This window comes from Cyprinus carpio, chromosome A24, assembly GCF_018340385.1.
Source record: "Cyprinus carpio isolate SPL01 chromosome A24, ASM1834038v1, whole genome shotgun sequence".
NCBI lineage: Eukaryota > Metazoa > Chordata > Actinopteri > Cypriniformes > Cyprinidae > Cyprinus > Cyprinus carpio.
Window position 1 is genome coordinate 21,223,828 of NC_056595.1, and position 13,825 is coordinate 21,237,652.

At 35.9% G+C, this 13,825-nt stretch overlaps 1 protein-coding gene across 1 annotated transcript in view; it reads right to left on the reverse strand.

Moving 5' to 3' along the window:
- LOC109106583 (acid-sensing ion channel 1C) overlaps window positions 1-13,259 on the reverse strand; it is a 70,979-nt gene extending 57,720 nt beyond the window's left edge. Inside the window, exon 1 of the mRNA XM_042714638.1 lies at window positions 11,366-13,259. Coding sequence (XP_042570572.1) covers window positions 11,366-11,929 — 564 coding nt within the window. The 5' untranslated portion in view covers window positions 11,930-13,259. The remainder of the gene's footprint in view (window positions 1-11,365) is intronic.
- Between the last annotated feature and the right edge of the window lie 566 nt (window positions 13,260-13,825).

Below are 13,825 nucleotides of genomic sequence, written 5' to 3' on the forward strand. Positions count from 1 at the left end.
ATTAATAAAAACAATAATTTTGCCCCATCTGACCCCAAACTTTTGAACGGCAGTCGGTAACATAAGTCAAATTAAACTAGAACTAGGCAATATAACACTTGCACTTGTTTTTGAGAATGACCGTACCACATTAATAAATTACAAATGTAGATTTTCAATACATGCTACTAACATAAAGTGGCTAAACCTTTTAAAAGGTAGCTTGACTTTAGATGAACTACTTCACAGTAGGATCTAACTTGGCAAGCAACAGTATTAGTTTCAAAGTAGTTTCCTAACACCAAGTAAACACGTCTTTTCCCAGAGCCTTACGTAACCAAGAAACACCTACAACAGATCAATCGCAAGGTACGACCAACTGCTTCTGGATACATCTGACAGATTATTCAAACATCAAAGACGATGGTTTATTCTCTTCCCTTATTATCTGTCCCGAGTTCCTGACTTGAATCAAAGTTGCTTTGCTTTAAAACCCATATGTGTCTTCATGATGTTTTCATGAATGAAGATTTAAGGGTTCTAGCTGGAGGGAGAGATTCTCGCCTTCATTACGAAGCTAATCGTGCTCGAAACAAAGCCATAACAGCTCAACCTTCTGAACCATTAATGCTTTTTCATTCCACCTTCGTATCCTTATTAGCTCATCTCGGTGAATGTTTCAGAAATTATCCTGGTTTCATGCACCGATGGAGCACAGCATATCAATACATGCTTCATTGACAATTTCTGACTTTCTAAACTGGGATAATTCCAATGTCTAGGGAGCAAAAGACTTTCCACAGTGGCCCCTTTTTCATGGATATGCACTGATGTAATACAGACAATTATTTGCACACTCATCTCCATGTTTCTCAGTGTGGTACCCTGAAAAAACAATATTTCAAAGCCTTCAGTTTTCGAAACATAACAAGTCTCAAGAGAGAACACAATGTAATAATTTTCTTACAGCAAATAAAATGAAATGGAAAAACACATATGTATCCCATATTGCTTGTGCCCTCAGAGCAAAATGAGTCACAGACAACAGCAAGAAATATTTTATACTTTAGCTCCATATATATTTGTAAGTTCACCTCTTAGATTCATAATAAAACCGGTTTTCATCGTCACATGGAAATAAAAGTGTTTAAAAGCAATATGAAAACAAAAATGACCCTAATCACACATTCATCATCTTGAGTCATGTTTTGTCAAAGAAAACTGTATGTCTAGTAATCTTCCATCATCTTACGACTTTACCTTGACTGACTGAACATTGATCGTGCACCTACAAACCTGACCCGACTTTGCTTGAGTTTCTAAACGATTTTACTTACTTTCTGACTTTACACCAAAGTTCATCCAATTCAATTTTAAGCGGATTGGTATGAAATATGTGACACGGTCTCAGAAGTGAGATTTTGAAATCATCCTCTTTAAAAGCGATATTCACAAACCCACATCAAAGCAGGCTTTTTTTATTTTTTATTTTTATCACCGTCTCTTTCTTATTTCCATCACAACTTTGTCCCCTTGAGTCACTGTAGGCCTTTTCAGCAGACAATAGGCTAGTTCGAGTGAGACGAGATCACTGCCTCGTCTAATTAGATTGGCGGCTTCTTCCCCGGCAGTGGTGTGAGTTCACAAAACCATCGGATCTCTCGGTGTGGTTATAATCCAAACATGCTCTTCAAATTGAGCCGAGATGTCGCTGATGGAAACAAATGACTAATTCCACACTCCAGTGGATGCAAATCATCCAGAAAAAAAAAAAAAATCGAGATGGAAGCAGGTCGATGCAGAATGCTGTTTAAAACAAAATGGACTGGTCAGTGGGATCAAACCGATAATGATGAGCATTTAAAGGACATTTAAGCAACTGTCATTGCCTAGAGACAGCGCATAGAGCAGGAGCCCTTTTCTGGATATAATTGAATATACAGTACAGGCACAAAGGTTAAGAAACTAAGTTAACTTATTCATGGGTCATTATTTGACAACTAAAGTCATTATATCTGCTAGAAGCTATCTAAGCACCATAGAGAAAACACAATAAAATTAATGAAATACATTAAAATATACCTACTAATACACAGACGCAATTTTATTTATTGTTTTTTTATATAATAAAGAAATTATAAAAAACAATTGTGCCCCATTTTCCAGTTAGCAGATTTGCAAGAAAAAAATAAAAAATATTAAAAATAAAAATCATACAAATTAATATAAATAATAAATCTGCCATGCCTGCACTACAGGAAAAATGTATCAAAAATAAATAAACAATTACAAATTAATATAAAATAAAATACTCTGCCCCATCTTCTATAAGTTGCATTAAATTAAAAAAATTAAAAAAAAGTTTATATATATATATATATATATATATATATAAGTTGCATTAAATTAAAAAAATTAAAAATATATATATATTTATATATTATATATATATTAAAATAAAATAAAATAAATACAATTTTGGCATGTTTATTTGATTTTTCTGTACATTTGATTATTAGTGTTTATCTGATAATTCATTTTATCATCTCTAATTAGAAACTATTTAGCTGCATTAATATTTAAATTAAAAATCCTGAAATTATTATTTACATATGTATCATGTATTTCTAGTGCCACCACATCTTTGACATTTTTAAAAACACATTTTATGGCAAAGCCATGTGGAACATGATTAATAAGTAAGAATCAATTAAATACTGCTGACTTAGTAAATTAATAACATCTCTCTACAATCTCTGAGTTCTAGTCATGGAGAAAATCAGCATAAATTCTTAGCATGAAATCCATTAATGTAACCACCATGAGTGCTGAATGATCAGTGACTATCAGACGGCACAGTCAGGCATCCGCGAGCGGGACAGATGAGGCGGAGGTAGGAGATTACAGCGGTGGTGAGCTGCAAGCCGCTCAGCTCACACAGCTTTACTGTGTTATTTAACAGCATTTCTGCTCAAATTTTGACAAACACATATCATTTTAATGAAGGCAAAGTTGTTCTGTACTGTTTGGAAATGAGTTTGCAGATATGGCCCTTATCCAAAGCATTTTCTGACAGGATTTTATTGGATTTTATTTATTTATTTATTATTATTTATTTATTTTTTTACAATAAGGATGTCTGGTCCAGTTCTGGTTAGGCCAGTATGATTTGCCAAAATGTTTAATTATTTTTAGCAACATTGGCAATATTCTTAAAATGGGCATGTGTATATCTGTAAATGTGTTTTTCTTTATTTCAATTACATATTTAAAAAACATATTTTAAAAAGTATTATTTAAAATTCATAACACACTTTTGAGGAAAACTATGATGTGAATTATTATTATTATTATTATTAAATATTATACAAATATGAGTATGTAATTATTAAATTATTACGTGATATTATTACATTTTAATGACATAATTATATTTTAATAATATTACAAAAAAAGTTTTACTTTGAATATTATTTACTTAAATATAAATGAAATATTCAAAATAAACCTAATTTGTTTATAATTTCACCTATTCTAACTGATGTTTCCAAGTGTATCACAAGAAATTCTTTGAAAAGAACTGCAATTTCAACAAACCTTCATCTATTTCAGCCAGCTAGACAATATTTTCTTTGTGACCTGTGACTCAAAGTGCTACAACAATGTTCAATTTATCACTGAAGAACTTATGCTTTAAGTTTGAAAGATATAAATACAACCACCGCAAGATGCAGTGACAGTGCATCACTGAACCAGTAGGGCAAGTGACAGTTCTGTCAAATGGCCCGAAACTCACAAGCAGTCACACTAGCAGTGGGACATTGGGTTCAGTATCAAAAAATAAACGCAGCAAAAAATAATTTACTTTCCACAAGCATTTCTCCTGTCAGGTAAACAAGTATCACGGACAGAAGCAGCCGAACTATGACACTGAAGACAAACCTATTTTATATTCAAGTGTGTCTGCTATCAACTAAGATTAGACTAACATAATTTAGGGCCAGACCATATGACGCAGTGAAAATTTATACTAAAACAGCCAGGAAAACAACAGTACAATAATAGAATTAATTACATCTTTTACCTCACTTCAACCATTTTGGTTAATAATTCATACCTCATCTTAAAATACACTGTCAATTTACCAACAAGTATTATAAGTAATTGACTTATTTTAAATATTTATGTACAATTTTATTAAATTTGCTATTTTATCTTAAACATTATAGAATGCTTAAAATATTACTTATTTATATAAATAAGTCATATTTAAAATAATGCATAAATCAGTAAAAAATAAATAATTGATTACAATTGATTTACTAATTAAATTATTTACTTTTTACGTATTTAATTAAAATAATTAATTTACTTATTTTAGTTGACTTATCTTTATATATAAATAAATAAATATTAAGCAATTTAAAACTATTTACTAACATCTATGATAATTAAACTTTAAAATAAATATTTCAAATAAGTAATACTAAATATGCAAACAAATAAACGTGGATTCATTTACTTTGACAAAATCACCTGACATGCAATCTCTTAATAACAGACAGCTGTATTTGATAGCCTCTGTCTTTAATATATGTCCACAAGAATTGATTGACAATGCATCTGTGAATCAGTTCCCCCAACCCTGTCGTCGAGTACCTGCTTTATTATTCACACTGCATCAGAACTGAGAATATCTGCATAAACTCATGCAGTGAATGAATTCCCATGCACGCACTCCCAAGAAACATGTTCGCATATGGCTCAGTGTCACTTTTTACAAACCGCTGCAAATGTGTGAACATACTTTAAGGCATGCTGACCTGGCATTACCTTTAATTGTGGCGGCATTCATTTTCCTGCCAAAAACACTGGCCTTTGACTCTCATGACTCATTTATAACGCAGCCCTCGCGCACTTCAGGAGAATGATAGCGTCAGGAAGATCCTTGAAAAATTGTGCCGTTTCCCAAAAGCATCATAAAAGTTATTGATGTAGTCTGTATTGTGACACCACTTCTGGCGAATCACCCTCAAGTCAAACGGTGAACATCACAAGCCGACGAGCATGAGACGAGTGCCGCCGTCTTCTGAAGTCCGCCTCAATCTGTTCAAGTCTCTGGGGCTCAGAAACTGTTAGCGTGAGAAAAATTAAAAGTGAAGCGAAGCTCATCTCAAAGAGGACTGTGAACAGCAGGTCAAGATGAATATTGATCAAAGAAAGTATGAAAAAAGGATCCGGCCTCAAAGAAAGTAACTGATTAGACTTCAGCAGCTTCTGTCATTCGCAAGTGGTTAGCGACAAACGCTTAAATTGGTTAACAAACAAAGCTTGTAACTGACGACAAAGCAAAAAAGAATCACATAAGCATCTTGTGAGACTCCAGAGTCAGTTTGTATGACGAACACAAGCTAATTCTGCTCTGATGCTAGTGCAAAGGCCTTGCTTTGTTTACACAGTTTCTTAAAGCACTCCGTATCAAACTCGTGACAGAAATACAACAGAGGTGTGAACAATAGTGTAATCTAGAGTGAATTCCATCATGTTGGCTTAAATTTAAAGGGCATGAAAGTAAAATACCATAATTACAATCATGAACAGTTAAATTGCTCTCGCTGCTTTTCTGACATTAAATGGAACACGGTGTTATAAAGATTGAAGATGCTTGAAAGGCACTGTTCAAAAGACATCCATTATAAAATTTTTAAGATGATCCTCTCCCCCTTTGTATTTTCTTGACGTAGCATGAACAGGGCAAATAGAAAATGCATTTCCTGTAGTGCGAAGAGCTTTTTCTTTCATTGTGCATTGAAATAATGGAAGAATGCTGTGGTTCATCAGACAAGAAAAGAGTGTGCGTAAAACACACCCAGACATGCAACAATCAAATATGTCCAGTTATGTGCATTATGGAACAACAAATCTCCAATTTGAGCACTCTCGATTCGTTGGACGATATAAAAACACCAATTTTGTGCTAAGATTGAGCACAGATGAAATCTAACTCTTTATCTTTAAGGGTGGCTGTGACTTTGCCTGAATCAACATCTTTTGTTGGTCCTGGAACAACATTCCTGTCAAACAAACTTAACCTTAACCCTAATTCAAACAATTAAAGGTGCTGCACATAAAATTCTTGAGATGTCGCCTGCTAAATAAAGTCATTGCCAGTCACTCTCTGCCTGTCAATCAATCTGCACATTGAGGTTTTGCAGAGAGGGCATGTGGTTGAAGGGATGAAGACAGGTTAACTCAATAGCTGAGTCTAGTAAAAGTGCTTACAGCACCTTTAAGACTCCTAAAACAGAGAGAAATGATGGATTCTTAAATCCTCAACTGATTTGGGCTTTACCACTGGTAATTTATGGAGACTGTAGAGAGAGGGCAGAAAATCAAGGGAGGAGGAAGACGATAAGGAGGATAAACAAGAACACATCAATTTTTAAATAAATCACCTCCAGGAAAAATAAACCAGGATAAAGATGTGAGAAATGTGAAATAATTTGATAGATATTGTTCATTAAATTGAGTGACCAGATCACAAGCCCACGCAGCATCTATTGTCTTTTTCATATTGTGAGAGCAGAATAAAAAGAAAAACCTGTAAAATCCCAATTGGTAAAAGAGCTTGTGCCTCAGACATTTCTGTGATGTCAATGTCACATACAAATATGAAATATCAACCACAATACTTCCCTGACACAGTCATGACCAAGTCAATCTGAGGTGAACTGAGTCCAAAGCAATTCCATCAGCTGAAAGAACTTTTAATTCTATTCAATTCAGTGCCTGAACAAAAATCCATCAAAAATAATGTCACTTCAATGTTATTCGACCTTTAATGCCTTTTAAAATGCCAGCATATATACCTTTCAATAGTTTGTGGCCGGTAAGATTTTTATTTGAATGTTTTTTAAAAGAAGTCTCTTCTGCTCACCAAGGCTGCATTTTTTTAGAATCAAAAATACATTAAAACATACATTGTGAAATATTACAATTTAAAATACCTTTAGATTTATATTTGAGCAGGTTTTAAAATGTCATTTATTCCTGTGATTCAAAGCTGAATTTTCAGCATTATTCCTGCAATCTTCAGTGTCACATGATCCTTCAGAAATCATTGTAATATGCTGATTTGCTGCTCAAGAAACATTTCTTATTATCATCAATGTTGAAAACAATTGTGCTGCCTCATTTTTTTAGGATTCTTTGATGTATAGAAAGTTTAAAGAACAATGTAAAAGTCTTTGTCACTTTTGATCAATTGAATTGCATCCTTGCTGGATAAATTATTTTTTCAAACAAAAAACACAACAATATACTATATATTGATCACAGACTGCTCGAAAATGTTCAGTTACACATTTTTATATTTTTTTAATTCATCAGGCATTTCAAACAGCTACCCACTGGGGTCCAACAGGTGAACCTAATAGCTCATGACATTATAATATAAAGCATGATTGAAAATTTACAACCCAGTCCATCAAAATGATGCTCAATGGATATTTGTAGCGCAGGCTCTGCACACACACTCTACCTTAAGACCTTAAACATTCTTACAGCCACAAATAGATTAAAAACTTAAAAAGAATTTAAAGCATTATGAGAATAAACACACATTCATCAGTAAAGTCAATGTGTTGCTTGAAAAACCTGACTAAACCCATTCAACATGAAGAGATGAAGCTGTTTAGAATGAGTCACTGGCTGGACAAACAAAAACCTGGTTGCAGCTCAAGGCCCTTTGGACTTCAAGGCCCGGAGGCAACATCCAAATCGGTCCTATGGTTAATCCGAGCCTGTGTGTCCCATATGGGCATTACAGCTCAATGTGTTTGTGCACGTGTGCCAAATGCTGAATCCCATCTCAGACGAGGCAAAATATTTAATATAAACTCATAATTCACATAGAATTTAATCAATAATTTATCAATGAAAATTCTTTACTATAATATAATTCCTAAATATATGTAATTTATTTTTATTTATATTCTATGCAAGAGATATCATGTACATACATTGTAAAAAAAATATAAATAAATACATAAATTAAATTTAAAAAAAGAAAAAAAATGCATTAGGCAATCATTATCTGCCACTCTATGTAAATGCACTGAAAAAAAAATAAATAATGGGAAAACAATTTATGCAGTTTTAGTGTTACAATCGTTATCAGCCACATAATACATTATATTAAACAAAAGTGAGAAAACAATGCATCCAATTTTAATTTTACAATCATTATCAGCCACACTGTGTAAATGTATTATAAAAAAGTGGGTAAAAAAAATAAAAATGCAATTTTAGTGTTATAATCGTTATCAGCTGCAAACCACCACATATTGACAATGCCACATAAAGCTGTCACTCTCACTATTTTTTTTTTAAATCAGAACATAACTGTTTATGCACCTACAATGTTTCAGTGGAATGAAGAAAGACAATGCATCTATTACACCTAAACTGTTCGAGCAGCACAACCACTGGAATACATAATGCACAATGTTTGACAAGGATTTTATAATGCATTACTGTGTCTCTCACATGATGCATTTGTTTAAGGGCAGAACATCATGAATCTCAGCATGAACGTTTGTGACCAGCAGTAATCTGACAGCTATTACAGTACTTTCACAAAGCAGTTTATATACGCACATATTTGTGCACATGCACACACAAATGCACAAAGTGACGGCTTTCGAGTCATCTCAACTACCTAGTGAGTGTTTGTCATCACGCACAACAAAAGCAATTACCCATGAATGATTTGCAGTGCAATGCAATGCCTTGTTGCCAGGCAACACTCATGTTAATGAAGAAAGCCCTTTCTCTAAGTAAAAAAGTATAGGGCACGTTATTCGGCCGACAGACGGAGGGCTTGAAAACGAGCTGGATCACAGCGAAGGTGTTGAGATGTACGTAAGGTGTTGAGGATTGTGCTTATGAATGCTAAAGACCAGGATCCAGCCCTTGAGGGTTTCAAGAACAACACTGATTGTTAATAGGTACTTGGGTTTTCCTAAGGATGCTTAATTTTCATTAAGCACTGATTTCTCTCTAAACTAGGTAACTGCGTTCTGGGTCCAGAGGTTTTACACTGGTTCTCAGCATTGATGAATATATTGTCAGGAGACCATATTGTAGATACCTGATTGCAATACTTATTTTCATTAGAGTCAATCAAAAGCCACTATATAGAGATTTAGCGTAATTATCATAATGTTTGCACTCAGAGGTTATGGAGTCCAGTTAATGACCCCCAATTGTACCTAATTTCTGGTCATTTAGGATACTTGCGATGGAAATTAAAGGTGAATGATACTAAATTAGAAGCTGGGTATGCTGAACACACCAAATAATCTCTCTGTGAAGTATCTTAAATATTAAAAGGCCATTGTGCCAAATTAGCTTGCATAACCTACTGACATCTCAGTGGAATAGTTCACCCAAAAATCTAAATTCTGTCATTTTTTCACCCTCATGTCTTTCCAAACTTGTATGACTTCACAGCATCGAACACAAAAGGAGAAATCTTTACTTGTCACTCTATTCCATGCGATTACTATGAATGGGGAGTAAAAATAATATTAAAACACGTTACTATGGATGGGGAATGAGGCACTCAAGCTTCAAAAAGCATGGCAAAGCATCCTAAAAATAACAAAAGCAGTCCATAGGATTTACTATATTCAAAGTTTTCTGAAGCTATATGATGAATAAAAACCTGTCAGTCTGCTTCTCACACAAAGATATTGCATGACTTCAGAGGACTTGACATATAGTGGATATATACAGTAGGTTTATTTGCCTGGTCATTATAGAGCTTTTAATTCTATTAAAGGGAAAGTCATAACAGGATGGATTTGAAATGACAAAGTTGGGTAAATAATGACAGAGATTATATTCTGGGGTGAATTATTCCTTTAGTCTTAACGCATTCGCTTGTCACAAATACGAAAAAGATGTGGAATACATAGGCATACAGAAGAATTTTCCTCTCATTTCCCACCCCATCCATTTCTGACACCTACAAAATTCTTATTATGATTGTGCATGCTGATATTTAAAGCATGCATAAAGCCTCATCCTAGGAGGTGTGGACCTACATTAACCTCAGTGTTCAACATCACCATAATTTAGACCATAATGATAGCTGAAGTAATTTGTTCCACATGAATCCAAAAATAAATTAGAATCAGTCACAGGATTTGTATCCTTAATATTTGTCACAAACTGTAACTCTAAAATCCATGCATATACACCAAATTAAAAGGAAATGCAAAAGCAGCAAACAGAAAAATCCAGAAAATCTCACAGGAGCTTATCATCTAATGATAATGGAAGGAAACCACTGAAATCAATCATTATCACTGTGCAATGCATTATGTCATAACAAAGGTTTCATATTTGTTGCCTTCTTTTACACCAAATTTTCCTGTCTTTCATGGTCTGCCTGCCCTTTCAGTGCAGTAACTAACTGCAAGAATGTGACATTTCACTCTTTGCACTCAGGTGCATTTATTATGTCATTTCTTTATTTGAACAAGGTATTTATTTTCCTATGATCACAGCTATGCCTTAGCTAAAATCCAGATGAAATGAAGTGGGAAATTATTAAATAACAGAAATGTGCAACATGCTTTAGCCTACACCTGCCACTGACAAAATAAGCCATTTTAATGCAAAGCTTTTCAATGAAGTTCATCAGTGTAGCTCAGAACTTGCTGCATGTGTCAATCTACATGCAATCAATTTTTTTAAATGTAGTGATCATATGCATTTTAATTTTTTATCAAACTAGCCCATTAGGGATCTGGAAGCAGTGACTATTTTCATACTTTTATTTTTCTTTGGATTAGAGCTGCTTGCTTTTCTCACTGAAAAAATACAAACATTAGCATAAATATATTGTACATGTTCTCATTTTAAAGTTCCAATTTCCTCACTGCTTGGTTTAGTTGTACATTTATGCAGTTAGCTGGACTTGGTCAAGAACTGAGTGAGAGCATGTGCACACTTGTAATGTCTTTTGAGAAGTAGCCATTTGACAGTTATTCTTGATTTCTACTGCCCAGCAGCCATTGATTCATAAATGCAATTGCATATTTCAAACTATAGATTTTTCTGCTGCAGATGGTTTCGAAGGGAAAAAAAACAACACTGCAAAAACTGAGAAGTCTCTCGTCAACAAAGAAGTAGTCTGAAGGGGGAAAAAAAATAGTTCGCATAATTCAATACACACCGTCTCAGTCAATGGCGCTGTGTAGCTCATGTTGAGCAATATTTGCATATAAACCAACAGTGCTTGAACTTCAGTTTACCACAACTTTCAACTGCAAACTTTTCAACTGCAGTAGAAGAATATACCACCATGGTAACTTACAGTGGTGAAGTTTAGAGGGAAGCATTCCTCCCCTCTGAAGGTGCACTGCAAGAGCATTTCGTTGATATCATGGCCCGTGCGGTTGTAGAAATCCGTCATGTTGAACTGCTTGTGGTTGAAGTTGACAAAATTAGCCTTCTCCTTCAAGAAAGCAAGGACTTCTGGCTCAGCCAGGTGAGGGTTAGCGATCTGATAGTTCTCGTTGAGCAGTGCCAGCAGCTCCCCAACGTGGTACAGATCGTTCTTTGTGATCTTCGAGAAACGAAACTCGTTGAGGTTGCAGAAGGTGATGGCTGGAAAGGTGAGGTTGTTTGCCGCCACCTCGTCAAGTTTGGTGACGTGGGGGAACTCGAAGTAGTAGTACACTCGGTCCATGCATACGAACATCAGCAGACCCAGGGAGCCCATGAAGGACAGTGTCCATAGGAAGCGACGGAACGTCATGTGGCCATAGGCAAATATGTGGCTCATGCCATGTAACGTGGAGGAGTTGGCAAAAACTTGCAGGCTGGATGGCCTCATGCTTTCAATGCTGTCTTCGGAGTCTCCCTTCATAGCTGTCATTGGTATCCAGCGATAACAGCTGAGACAAATGGTAGAATGTGTGCAACGAGGCAAGTCTAAATGCTTGAAAAAGCAGCAAGTCTTTGAAGAGGTTCTCTACGATTTCTCAAGGAGCTTTCCAGTTAGTGGCAGTCCTCACTCCATCTGCGACCTCTTCCGCCGTCTCTAATAAAGCAGCTGTCATTCCATGCAGAACCAAACACAATGACAGCTCCAGAAAGACCAAGTCACATGAAAAGACAGGAGTGACGGGACAAAGCACAAAGACGTAAAGGGAAACCAAAAGACACTGATGGAAATGAAAGATCTCGCTTGGCGAGAGCAGCTGATTGGAGTGTGCCTCCTCCAGTCGGCACAGAATGGCTTTACATCGCTATGACAATGGCATGGAATGAATTAGTGAATGGGAAGATTACAAGAGCCGAGCGTCTGTTGCTCGTTGCCAGCTACATCCCCTTGTGCCACTCCCCTGCTGAAAATCAAGGGTCATAGACCTCCTCCTAGCCCACCTCTGTGTTTGGCAGCCTTAGCTGGGTCCCTTGTCTCTCTTGGATTCACAGCAAGCCGTGGGGAGCGCTGCCTCTTGATGTTTTGGAAAGCCAATGTGGTGGTCTCACCCCGGACAGCGAACGTTTCTTCCTCCAGTACTGGAAATGAGGATTTATGCACCTCTGCCGGCTGCCTGCCACCCCTCCTCTCTCTCCGTTGCTCTTTAGTAGTCAGGATCCATCCCACTGCTGAGCGCCTGCTTCGCCACAGCCTGTGTGTGTGCAAGAAGCATGGGGGGGAGGGTGCTAGCGGGGCTGGGGGTGCTTCGACTCTTGGTTTCGTATAAAAAGGAAAAGCTCTCAATGTGCAATGCTGTATTTCAGCTACAGGTAGTTGCAGAGAAGCAACCATCTGTGCCATGTGATTGTATCCGAGGAGGTTGGTTTTGCAGGGAAGCACATTCTCATTTTCCCCACTAAACCTGCATATTAATGTAGCTGGAGTTTGACAAGATGAGAGATCAAGACACAATTTGCGTGGTAACAGACATGTCGGTCATTAGAGACCAACTTGATTTATGGACTGATCAGTTCAATCAGTACCAATATGCATTGTTTTTTCATGGGGTTAATAGTTCAGGGATCCCATCAAAGGTCACTTGCAAATCCAGCCTTAAGTGCTATGATGCTCAGTGGAGATAAATTACCATAACAGTGGGTGAATGGCCAGGGTTAGAGATCTTTCTCAGTCGAATTAAATAAATATCCAATCAATATCCCAAGAGGAGGTTGGGAGTAAAAGACATAATATTTTATATTTATATTTACTTGTTGCAGGGTCTCCTTTTTAAATAGATGCAATTCGACTGACGTCAAATTTTGTTTGTGCTCGTTTGCTGTAAAAATAGGAATATGAAATAAAAATAGCTTTCCGAACTGTTAACAGAGCCCAGATGGAGTTTGTGCATGCATATGCATTCATATTCTGACTTTTGCAAATATTATTGTAATGTCTGGATCCTGTTAACAGTCTCTCCATTATTGCAAATATGCTGAGTGTGAGGGTTAGCATATTACAAGATTATTCTGCATATTTCTACATGTAAATTGCTGTGAGCAGCATACTATGAATTTGTTGTTATGTTTAGACTCAACAAGCTTGCCGTGTGTAGGTAGCATATCCAAAACAATCTTTGAATAAAAGGCAAACAGGTAATGCAACAACTAAAACTGGTTTATATTTCACATACCTCTACATGACTGATTACCATACATTCCTGGATGCGACAGATGCGATTTAGCTATTTGTTAGCAAGGCAAAATACAAGACCAGTACTATTGAGACAAGCTATGAAGAATGAAAAGCAAAAGATGGGAAAACAGTGTTACTGAAATACAGATTTAATCT